Below are 12,716 nucleotides of genomic sequence, written 5' to 3' on the forward strand. Positions count from 1 at the left end.
CGTCTCTCTCTGCTTTTCAGCATCATATCTACTGAAGAAAGAGGAATACACCTTGAAATCCTCTTTGTAAAGTCTGGCTTTTAATTTCTATTATCCACTTGCACTGGTAAGATTTTCAAACCCCCAAAATGCACCTGTTGCATTGCTTTGTATTTAAAAGAGTAACAGATGGCTATTGCAAATCGTTCATATACTAGTGGGGAAATATCCTTTACTCCAATGGCAGGGTGCCAGTTCTGTTGCTCCAATAAACTGCAATATTGCAACCAAAAACCAAAATCTTTGACAATGCACCATATTACACAATTTAGTAAGCAGCCACTGAGGCAGATAAAACTGAATAATTCCTTTCATGACTATAAAAGAAAATCTGCAATACCATCTCATGCACCACCACCATTCTATTCTTAGAGAAGCTCTTTCTTCAACATTTACAGAGAAAAAACCTAGTGATGGGAGGAGACAAAACATCAGTGGGCAAAAGGAACTTCAGTTGACAACCCTGAATCCATCCAACATCTCAAGACTGTGGTTAAAATAAACAGAATCTGCATAAAATGTGATGGGTCAGTGGGGTTGCAAGGAGCATTTGGAAGGGATAAATTATCTCTTTTGGTTGTTGGCAAAGGTGAAAGTTGGGGAAATTGGGGGTAAAAACAAAATAAAATAAAAAAGATGCAGCCTCAAGGATCCCTCTCTCTCTGGTGACCTTGCACTGACTTCAGAAACCAAAAAGCAATCATGGAATCTGAAATATCAGGATAGTTGGAGCTCATCAAGCAGCCCCTGGCTGCTTTAACATACAGAGCTCAGACACGCCGTGTGAAAAGGCAGGCTTCTGTCTTTTCACCTCTATTCGTGCCGTTACCTTCTGCTGTGGTACAGACTGGATTTATCACAGAAAGGAGAAAAATGAAGCTTGGAAGAATTTACCTTGTAACAGACGTGCCAGCTTTTCATCTTTAAAGCTCTGTTTCAATATCTAGCCCGAGTCGAACAACTTGGCCTTGGCTCCTGAGAGCCAGTCAGGGGGTTGTGTGAACTGGAGCAATGACAGCAGCTACTCATCCACCAAACTAGGACATGTATTATTCATCTGCTATGTCAGAAAGCAAAGCCTGAGTGGAGACTGAAGTCTATTCTTCCTCCAGCATCCAAAGTAGTAAGTTAATATTCCCCTCAACTTCAACTTACAGGTATCTTTGGGAACAAAACTCCCACCAACATCTGCTCTGAATCTGTTTGCCCGAATACTTTCCTTTTTATCAAGTCTCATCCACACACAGGACTTCACCACTTGCTGAAAAAAAACAGTTTGAAACTCAGTATAGTTAAATGGCTATAAACCAAAATTCTGTCCAAAACCGATTTAAACTCAGATGTCAATTTAAATAAAGTTGCCAACAGAGGAGAAACAAACCAAAACCATCTCAGTTTAAACTTAAGTAAAATATGTATGACTGTTTATCGCTGGTTAAATACAAGCAGTTTTCTCACACAGACGAGGCCCGGTGCAGCAGACAGTTCATTCAAAGACCGTACGTTAATGAGGACAGGTTCTGAAGAGCTTTAGCAATAGCTCAGTAATAAGTTCCACTGAATGCAGCAGTATCTTCCCACAAGTGAGTCTCTATAGGATACAGTAAAATTCTGATACATACAGATCTTAACTTCAACTGCTATTAAATAAAACTAAGGTCCTTTGCAAGCACTCCAAAAAGCCCAAGTACAAATTTTCTTCTGACCAGTGTATCAGAGAAAATGTTCTTTTATTCACATCTTCTGGTTCTCAATAGGAATTTTTAAAATGAAGAATTCAACACCAACTGACTTCCATGCACATGCTCAGGGAAATACGTACACTGCCAGTTTCACACAGAAAACTCAGCTGCAAAAATAATGAATCCAAATGATTAGTTGATTTGTGCCATCACCAACCTGGAAGACAGAGACAAGTTCTATATTTGAGTAATTTATCTTCCTTATACCCATACATGATTTCCACAAATGCCACTGAAAACACATATGCACTTGCTAATGGGGAAAAAAAATCTTTACTTCTCCATTCCACTCACAGAGGCTTGAAAAAGTGACATGCCCTCACCACTTCAAACCTGGTCATTTGAAGACTTACGGGTAGACCTTTAACAAAGAAGTACTCCACTAATCATATGGGAATCAGTACCTTCTTTCTTCCACCACCTTCATGGAATCCATCCACACACTCTAAGACAATCTTTTAAACGAAACACTGCTGCTTCCATTAACCCCCTAGATTGCTATAATCAAAAGTGTACCTGGCTACAAATGCTACTTTCAAATCTCAGTTAAAAAAGCAATTACAGAATGTGACCAGCTAGAGCAGCTTTGTTAGAAGCACAATGTAGAAAATAAGATCAAATGATACTTGGACAGAAAGTGGTGCTGTTGTCATAGAAGCACAACACTCACTGCCTTGGGCTCGCAACTGCGCTACGCTGAAGATGCTGCAGTTCAGTTCACAGAATCATCAGAGGCAGGGTCGGAGCACAAAATTTTCAAAGGCAAATTCCATCTCCTTGCTTAAATTTGCCTTTTCCCTCTCCCTCCTCTGGTCGATAAAGTGAAACTGGAAGAACAGTCGTACTAATGATTGCAAGTTGTTAGTGATGTTGTACTCTACAAGCATTTGGCCTGAAAGCGTTCACAAGGCCGCCCTGGAATACGTGCTTGAATCCTCAAGCCAGGAATGAGCAGACCTGTCTCCTATTCTCATCCTCCCCTTTTGCTCACCCACTTGTTGTCATACCCCCTGTTCCACACACTCCCTAGTTATGCCAATGCTAAGGACTGCACAGTGAGCTGGTTCAGGGAACAGGTCCCCACTAAAAATAATTCCTCCTAATGCTTTTCCTATTTTGCAGGGCTATTTTTTTTTTTTAAGTTGGTTCAGTTCTCTGCTCCAGGGAGCCAAGCTGAGCAGACCGAGCAGTGGGAAAGGATGGCAGCTGCTGTGCTACCGAGAGAAAGGTCCATGTAATCACACCTCCTGCTGACCTCCTACACTCAGCAGAGATTCCACCTCAGCAGCAGAGAGAAAAGTGGAGCAAACGTCGGACAGCTCCCAGCAAACTTGTCAAAAGCATAAAAGAGAAGCTTGTGATGGTTTCTATTTCCACCGGTTTGGAACAGTCCTCAAGAAAATTCCTCTACAATAAAGACTTAGCTTCATTACAAAAACTCCATCGTACACAAGAAGAAAAGCTGCCAATTAGGATGTCATTGAGAAAACCTTAGTATGAGACCTTGCATCTTTTGGTTGTTTGCCTGGGTAGCCGCTTCTCTGTAGGTAAAAGCAAACTAATATGGACAACTTATTCTCCCTATATGCTTTAGGAACAGGATCAAAGTCTCAAATATATCCAGTTCCTGCAAGTTTTGTGAGAATAGGCTGTTTTGTAGACACAAGATACCTTATTATTCCCCTGTTGAGGAAAAAGTCTGCAGTGTGAGCTCATCTTTTATTAGACAGAGAATCCACAAAGGAGGAGGACGCTACAAATGCACTAATAGCAATACAAAATCTTTAATCAGAGCTTATTAGACACAAAAGAATTCATTCCTCAGTCAAGATCTGTCTCTGGCCTTAATTTTCTACTTCGGTTTAACACAGTTTAAAAAGAAGCCTGTCAGCCTAAGACACACCTCCACAGGAAACCAGCCTTCACTGCTTTCAGCGCTCAATGAAATACATCATATAGATGGTTCCACTCAGCTGCGTTAAGTTTGTGACTAACACTGTAGCGAAGGTTCACAGTTTTGCAGTGTAACATGAACCATCAAAACACTACTGCTCTTACAAGTCATTAAGATTGGTCAAATGTTACCCCAGCTCTTCAATATTTACTGCCTACAGCCAGCTTCTATGAAACACAATACACAAACCATCTAAACTGATGGTGCTGGAAGAACTGGGTAGAAATCGACTGGAATATCTTGCCATCCGTTGACTTCCAGAAAAACAAATGCTGACTTCAAATGTTTCCGGTCATTATCATTCTGCCTAGAAACTGCTAGTTCTTCTAGATCTGCTCACAGACAACAAACAATAAATTGGAGCATTACGTAGGAAGTTTAGCCTTCTCTTTACCAGAAGCTGCATGTGTCTGTTCAGACACGGATGTTTTCATGTCCCACTGTCTCTCACAATATAGCAAGGAAGAAGTCTGAATTGCCTTTGGCAAAGGGTCCTGCTGACTGCTGTCAGTCACTTCAGTCAACAGTGAAAGGTGGTCATGCTGAAGAAGCTGATACTTAAAGCTACACATAAAGAAATATTTGCTCTTCCAACATGTTATGAATCTATGTATTCTACATATTATGAATCTTGTGTATGTCTAAAAATAAAAATATCTTTTAGCATTTTTCACTGCTTTATTTTTAAAACCAACACCAAAATTTACCATAAGTGATTTTGGTTCTGTACCGGGTGCAATTCAAACCTGAATGTTTTTAACTGTTTCACCATCGTCTGCTAGCACATATGATTTTCTTTTGTTAGATTAGAAGCTAGAGATGAAACTGCCGCTATAGATCTCTAAGAGTCAAAGATCTTGCGACAGCATGCTACTCCAGGCTGGGTCCAGCCTAGTTTTATGTATGTTCAGCAACTGAGCCTCTACTGTTTGCCTGATGTATTATTTTACTGGCTAGCAAAACTACCACGGATAGGAACCAGTCCTGTATTTCACAGTCAAAACTTCCTTTTCCTACTTCCATTTTACTATTCAGATGTTCCAGGGCTTAAGATTAGCTAACAGGAAAAAAAAACCCACAGAATAAGAAGTTATGACCATCAGTTTAAGAGAAATCAGTGATAAGAACAGGCAATAAGAGAAGGGCCACAGCGGTACCTTTTAGACTCCTGGCTATCCATAGTTACCGATGAATGTGGAAGGAAAACAGAAGATTAGATACAGTCACTTCATAAAAACAGAAATAATGAGGCTCAATGAAGGTAGAAGTAGGAAAACCTATATAGCCATAAAGTCAAAAAGATCATCAACTGGCCAAGAGTCTTCTGGAAACACAGGACAGGAGCACTCCAGACACTTCTCAAAACAGTACGAAAGACTATGGAAACTACTCTGTAAATTAGGCAGTAGGGAAAGGGGCGGGGGGAAGGGACTAAACCAAAAGATTCCTTTCATCTGTAATATTTACCACTTAGCAGTAATCCATGAGAAACATTATTCACACGCAGCATAACTTCTTTTCAAAAGACTTAATACCTTCCTTTTCTTACCCCCATAATACATTAGGAAGTGCACCTATATTAAAAATAGTCTAGTTCACAAACTACACATTTAGGTCACTTCTCTATTATAAAATCTCACTCCTTTATGTGCTCTGTCATTTGAAAAAAAATTTTTGTTGTTGTTCTTTTCTTTTTCAGGACTTAAATTAAATCCTGAATCAGATTTCTATTAAGTAATGGAATTTTTTACAGCCAATGTATGCTGCCCTAAGAATAAAGCTCATAAAGGAAACACGGTCATGACCTTAAGGAGACTTATACAAACGCTAGAACTACAAGAGAGATTTAGCAGAAGCAGAAAATGTATTACGAACAACTAACATAATTGCTAATAAGTATTGCAAGCAAAGATAGTTACCAATTTAGATCTATAATCCATGAGACAGATGGAGGCTTTGCTGTGAGTATATGAATCAAGAGTGGTCACACTGTTGAACCTGCGATGTAGAAGCAAAAGGATTACAATGTTTACGATAAAGATGGATAATGAGAATATTACATAAGAGACTAATGAGTAGACAGGTTAGATTGTGAAAACACTACTGCATAAGGGCCTGAACTTCCTTCACTGGGGGAAAGTCCCATATATACAACGAGATCAGAAACGCTGCTTGAGTTGGAGACAGATATTAAGTTAACAGTAGATATGTGAAGCCATCAATTTTAAATTTATTAAAGGGAGATTATCTAGATTAATCTAAAATTTAATTTCCAGGTAAGTTCTAGAAGTGCACACAAAACCTCAGAAATGAATCATTACACATTTCCTGCAGAAAGGCAGCAAAGCAAATGGAACCAAGGAGCAGCTGAAATATATCTGCATGTATTTTTGTTTTGCCCAAAGCCTGGGTCAAAGTCTACTCAGCTACTGTGCTGCAAAGGCCAAGTACAATAGGACATGTAAATGGCTGCAACTCTCCTTACAGCACACCTATATGAAAATAACTACCTTAAAGTAATAGTTATTCCAGATTTAGAGCAGGAAAATATAACAGCATTTAGTCCTCTTTTTCATGGCTAATATAATCGAAAGGCTAACTTTGCCCTGGTGTTTTTTCTTCTCCAGTAAAAAAGGGCAAACAGCTGTTCTGTTGTCCCAACTTGCATTATACTGCCTTATGTAGCCTGCGGAAACACTCGGAGAAATTCAGACCTTATGTAAATAATAAGCTGCAGCTACCTACCCTAGACCAGAATTTGGACTGAACAAGGACAAATGCTTTCTCACAATCCACACAGCTGACAACCACCTCACCTAGCACACAAAACAGCTCCATGCTCTTGCCCTAACTATCCCACATTTTTCCATACTGATTACATTTCCCTGTGTCTTCACAACCCTGTTCTCTGAAATGGTTCATTGGTTTCTGTGACAATCTCCGGCTCCCACTTCAACAGCGTACACTATTTCAGCAACCTTGTTTTTGAAGCTTCATCTCACTAACTTAATTGCTAGATCAAGAACAAAAATAAGTCAACAGAAAAGAAAGAGCAAAAACAAAAAAACCCCTCATCTCTCTCTTTTTTGTGATTTTGAAAATGGGAGCCCCTCATCTTGACATGGAAAACTAAAACTGATTTTGCTGTCCAGAATTAAAAACTATCATTTATTAACAAGTCCAGAAGTCTTACCAATTAGACTCTTATAGTGAATCTGCTCCAGAATTCACATGTTATACCTGACTCCAATATATACATGAAAGTTGTAGTATAAAAACCTTTTTAAAAAAAAAAAAAAAAAAAAAAAAAAAGAGTGGTGTTATTTATAATACCCTTTCAGATTTGGGAGCAGAGACTTTAAAGAGTCTCCTAATAACATGCTGGACACAGAACAAAAGAAGTCAAGAAAGAGTCTTTGGATACCATCACTTTCCATCAGCTCTCTGCCTTTACAATTACATTTTGGCACGCAGCAGGCTGGGATTGTTGTTAGAAAGATTTCCTCGAATCAAATCGATCTTCCCATGCCTGGAACTGTGCCTCTCCCATTTCCTGCCTAAACAGGCAACATCCTTATACTCCATTTCAGGGCCATGACAAAACTCGCAGGAAGACAGTCACAGTTACGCTAATTTTACCATGGCGAAAATGTAAAGAAATAGAAGTTTCCACATTTTTACTCTCATTTCTGAGTGATTTCTTTCTGGCTGTTTTATTATCACTTGGTTCAGTGCCTGTTGACAAACATGCTACACCAAAAGATACAGAGAAAAGATTTAACAGCACAAAGTTTCCCCTTTCCAAAGGAGAACTGCTAACAGAGTCCAGCTCAGCTCCCTTCTGACGGATGCAGGGAATGAAAGAGATTTACATCCTCCTTTTGCCCCGGAGAGCATTTCCTCAACTGCCTTAATAGTCCAGTGAGCCAGGAAACCACGGGAAACCAGCCATTTTCTGGAGCCACAGACCTTCTGCTAGCCAAGGCTGACCCTGAGCCTGGCCTTGTCTCCAGAGAACAGCGGGAGCTGAAAAGGTTGATCTGTTACAAAACACACAGTCATTAAAGCACTTGCTTCCTGTTACAAATATTGCAGCGATGGTTGAGATAACGGATTTCAAACCCCTTTTCATTAGCTCTCCAGCCTTACATCCCTGCCTCAGTTTCCCCAAGTATAAAATGGAAATAATTTAATGCTTTGAGTATTTCATTACTGAATACACCGAAGTACAATGAAGTACTTCAAGTAGCACCATGAAATAAAAATGCTCAGAGCAATATACAAGATGAATCTGTTTCGGGTCTGCTACAACACATTTAACTCTCTGCTGATCCTTCCCCGACCACCGGCAAGTTCAGATACAGGAGGAAATTCTCACTATTTGGAGATACCGACTTAGGCCATACGCAGATTCAGGTAGACACTACTCCATCGCAATGCCTGAAACGTATTTACAGATTATTTTGCATGACCAGGAGGTCTGAAACCCTCCATTTATAAGAAAATCAAGCTGGTAGCCTGACCTAATCAGGCAACTGGAGATTGGTATTGCCTTGTAATAACCATTTGTAAATCAGAATCGCACGGAGACATGGCCAGCTCAGGATGCCTCTGCAGTGCAGATTATGTTTATTTTGCTGCCTTATCTCCTCATCCCCAAAGCAGAAAATTCATGGTGAACAAGTTATTTAGTGTCTCTGCGCTACCATGTTCTCCATGCTGTGACGTAAACCAGCTGCTAACCGGGATTAGGACACAAGTGCCCTGACAATTCTCACGTTTTAATTAGCTAATACCCCCAAACATAAACCTTACTGCTTATGTCAAAGACTGAACACTTTCCCACTGCAATAAGCTAAGCACACATTTCCAAGAGCTCACTGAGTACCGCAGAACTTTAGGTAGAAGATACATTTTTTTTTACAGGATGGAGTATAGTTGAAATTACCCTTTCAGGACGTTTCTCAATGTTAGCCATTGAGAAGTGCCCAATAAAGAAATACTTCCTCAGCCTTCACTAGCAACAGACACAGACCTCCTGGGGAGGGTAGGAGGACACGAGTCCCCTTCCCCAGCGTTACCCCAGCCAGCGCGATACAAGACCCCACATGTCATGCTGTTAAGCAGCTCTGTGATCTACACATTTTGATTTCGAGCTGTGTCAGATCACAGGGGGGAAAAAAAGGCCAAAGTAGGAAAAGCTATTTGAAACACACACATATTAACTGACGTGAAATTTAAGGGACCATGACAACTCATTTGCTGATAAATATACTGCATGCATTGCCTTGCTACACCTCAGATGTATCACAAAGGACTATTGCTATTAAAAAATAAAAACAATGGAGACTTCTCAATTTATTACCTGAAAATGTAACTGCAAAGAGGGCAGTACAGTTCTGTTAAAGTTACAAATGCAGTTTGATTTAAAGATTGTCTTATTTGCCTCTCGTCTGACTTCTCTCACAAATTGTCCTGACAAAACAGAGTCTTGAAGGCAGCGATCGCACCAAGGCTTCAGCAAATGTATCTATGACCTCTTCCAGGATATCAAGCACAAAGAGTAAGAAAGTAAGTCTTCTAAATTACACACTCATATGTGGCAGAATATGCATTTGTCTTGCACCCACTATAATCTAATGCCGGTGCCCTCATGATCCCAGGATCAGATACAGAAGTTAAAACTGCAGTTCCAGCGACATTTCTTCCTTGTACAGATTGGGGGGGGGGGGGGGGGGAGATGGAGGGAAAAAAGCCAAAAAACAAAAAAAGCAATCCAAACACAGAAGAGGGGTGTTATTTTAACTCAGAGCAAATCCAGGCTACTCTAAAGCCCCACAAACAGTTTTATCAGCACAGCTGAGGGAGGGTGCACCACGGGCTGAGGAGCCAGTGATGAGGGACAAACCAGAAGAGGCACAAAGCAGGTTTTTGCCACCAAAAAAGCACACACAGAAACAGGCGCTGCTGTCTGTAACGCTAACTTTTTTTTTCTTTTCGGTCAGGCTAGCAGCCTTAATTGAGGCCAGATCAACCCGATTCCCCGCACAAACACACCACTCACGGCGTGAGGAGGACAAAAAGGGAGGCAAAAAAAGGGTCGAAATACCGGTGGCGGCGAGGCTGCCCGCGACCGCGGAGCGCGGCGTTAGCGCACGGAGGAAGCGTTAGGGCAAAACACGCCGCTTGGGCTCCGCGGAGCGCAGAAACGGGAGGTTTGAGACTTTTTTTATGAATGAGGTGAGAACCACCAGTCTGCTCGGCTGCGCCAAACGTGCTCGCTGCCGCTCGCAGCGCAGCGCGGAGCAGGTGAAGCCTCCTCGTCCGGGCGCGGCGGCTCCCTCCCCTTCCAAAAACCGACATCTCCCGTTTCCCAGCAGGTCGTTTCACCGCCGTGGTTTTTTTTTTTTTTTTTTTTTTTTTTTTTTTTAAGTGCTGCAGGTCGGTGAGCAGCGAACAACCGCGCAGGATGACAGGAACTGACCAAAACCACCCACCGGCTGGAGGGCAGCCCGGCAGGCCTCTGTCTCCGGCTCCCCCCGGACACTCGGAATGTTTTAAACGTAAAACACCGTTATTTCACCTTTCACGCCCAATAAACGTTCCGGGGGGGGGGGGGGGGGCATGAACGCTCTCTAACACGCTTTCTTCGCCTCGCGGGCAGCAGCCGGCACCCTCACGGCCCCGGCCGTCGCTACCGCCCGCTCCCCAGGGCGTTTTGCCGGCGGAAGACGCGGAACTCGCGCGGGCCCCCGGTGCCCCGCGCCGGCAGCTGCCCCGCGCGGGAGGCGCCGCGCGACGCCCGCACCCGCCGCTTCCCGCCGCGCGCCCTGAGGGGAGGCGCGCGCCGGCCGTTGCCCGCACCTGCCGCTTCCCGCCGCGCGCCCAGAGGGGAGGCGCGCGCCGGCCGTTGCCCGCACCCGGCGCTTCCCGCCGCGCGCCCTGAGGGGAGGCGCGCGCCGGCCGTTGCCCGCACCTGCCGCTTCCCGCCGCGCGCCCTGAGGGGAGGCGCGCGCCGGCCGTTGCCCGCACCCGCCGTTACCGCCGCCGCGGGCCGGCGGCTCTCACCTGGGACGGAGGCGGCAGCGGCGGAGCCTTGCGGTCGCGGGGCGGCAGCGCCGAGCCGAGCCGAGCCGAGCCGTGCGCCGGTCCCGCGGCCGCCGCTCGCGTGGCGGTTGCCGCCCCCCGCCGGCACCTGGGGCGGCCCGAGGGCGGGGCGGGGGCGGCGCGCAGGGCCGGGCCGAGCCCGTGGAGGGGCTACCGCCGGCTCTGCCACTCCCCGCCGGCTCCGCGCCCTGCGCTGTCGACGGGGCGGGAATCACCGCCGCGGCTCCCGGCGCTCCGGTTGCGGGAAAGGTCGTTCCAGCTGTGGCCATTTTCGTCTCAGTTTCCACACAGCTGGCAGCAGTCCCTTTTACTGCAATAGCTCTGTTAACTCTGAAGCCTAGTGAGGGCATCATGAACTACTACTCTGCCGCTGAGAAAAAAAGAGGTGGTGGCTGCCATCCCTCTAAACTGTTGGCCTGGAGGAGATCAGATGAAGTGGTTGCAACTGAATCTCCTGGCTTTAAAATCCCACAAGCAGATCCCAAGCTCAAAATGAGGGACTTGAATCCCAATCTGGCCTATCAAAAGAGCTGGGAACTCAAAACTGTTTTCAGAGGTGATCCCCTCGAGAAAGAGAACAAAATTAAATGTGTGTTTTAAAAGTCTCTCCAGTGTAACTGATCAGACACTCCCTGAGCAGCCAGCAGCAACGGTAGGGCATTTTCACACTGCCTGACTTTAAGCAAGTGCGTAAGCACAAAGACACGGCTCTTCATCCATCACCAGAGAAGGGAAGTCAGCGCAGGAGCCGGCTAAAGACACTGCAGAGTTTGTATTTTCTCTCCATCGACTAGATATGCCATCTACATGGACTGGCCTCCCAGCTCGGGGGTCTGAACCGAGGCAGCTCAGATGCCTCTGCGCCCTGCACCCCCGGAACACTGTCCCCTTCCCACCCAGCCGCTCCGTGGCCGGCTGTTGGGTTTGTTGTGCGTCACTGTAACTCGGCAGCACACAGTCGCTTTCTCTGCTTGCAAAGCTTTTTGCACAGCTAGTGATCTTAAGTAACCGTCTTTGGAGTGGATTCAACCAGCTTTTGGACAAGCTCATGCTTTGTAACAGTTTAATGGTGTTAAAGCTGTCTGTAAAGTACTTCTATGGCTACATTTCCCCAGGGCAGTGGGCTAGTTGTGGCACTGTGAGTGTGTGGAAAGCGGGCAAGTGCAGCAATTTGATTTTAACTAGAATACGTCCAACGTGTGCATCTTAGGAGCAGCCGCAGGAGAGTTGTAGCAAAGCTTCAGGGAACTCCTCCACCATGGATCAGAGGTGGGACACAGCCGCTCATCTCGATTTAAGTCAGAGCCATCCACCGGCAGCCCTGGGGACACTTCTGTCCAGCTCCCAAGTGATTTTCCACCCTCATCTAGAGTGACAATGTTTTTCTGCCATCGAGACCACAACTGAAATTACTGTTAGGTAAGTCAGACTCTCGTGGTCGAGAATTTAAACAGTGCAAATTTAAGTCTTAAGCAAGATAGCAATTTAGTGTAGGCAACCTGACGTAATCAATACTGGAACCAAGCCCCAGCCCCGTTACAATAATTATTTCACAGACAGCCTAACAGGCTGACACCTACAAAAAGTTTTCCAGCTCTTTGCAATCTTTTCATTGCTCTGGGAAATATGTTTTCTGCCTTTTCTAAAAATTGGGTTCCGCTCCACCCAAAGCAGGTGTCAGGCTGTGTCTTGGCAGCGATGGGGACAGTGCTCTGCGCTGGTCATGTGGCTGTGGACAGAAACCTGCATCTTTGATGCCAGGGACACATTATGACTTAGGTTTACTTTTTTTTTTTTCTAACTTAGGTTTTATCTTCTTAGCGATCAGCTGATTTAAGATCCTGTGATCACAGCCAAAAGCACAGAGCCACTGT

The 12,716-nt window shown here is 44.5% G+C and overlaps 1 protein-coding gene across 2 annotated transcripts in view; it reads right to left on the reverse strand.

Annotated features, from left to right (window-relative positions):
- RAB3B (RAB3B, member RAS oncogene family) overlaps positions 1 to 10,938 on the reverse strand; it is a 66,375-nt gene extending 55,437 nt beyond the window's left edge. The window contains exons 1-2 of one of the 2 annotated variants that reach the window (XM_064516200.1): positions 10,804 to 10,882; positions 5,655 to 5,733 (exon numbers count right to left, since the gene is read on the reverse strand). In XM_064516200.1, coding sequence (XP_064372270.1) covers positions 5,655 to 5,675 — 21 coding nt within the window. In that variant the 5' untranslated portion in view covers positions 5,676 to 5,733; positions 10,804 to 10,882. Of the gene's footprint in view, positions 1 to 5,654; positions 5,734 to 10,803 lie in introns of both variants that reach the window. The other variant, XM_064516201.1, reaches the window with a different exon arrangement.
- Between the last annotated feature and the right edge of the window lie 1,778 nt (positions 10,939 to 12,716).

The sequence above is a fragment of the Dromaius novaehollandiae genome, chromosome 8 (assembly GCF_036370855.1).
Source record: "Dromaius novaehollandiae isolate bDroNov1 chromosome 8, bDroNov1.hap1, whole genome shotgun sequence".
Classification (NCBI taxonomy): Eukaryota; Metazoa; Chordata; class Aves; order Casuariiformes; family Dromaiidae; genus Dromaius; species Dromaius novaehollandiae.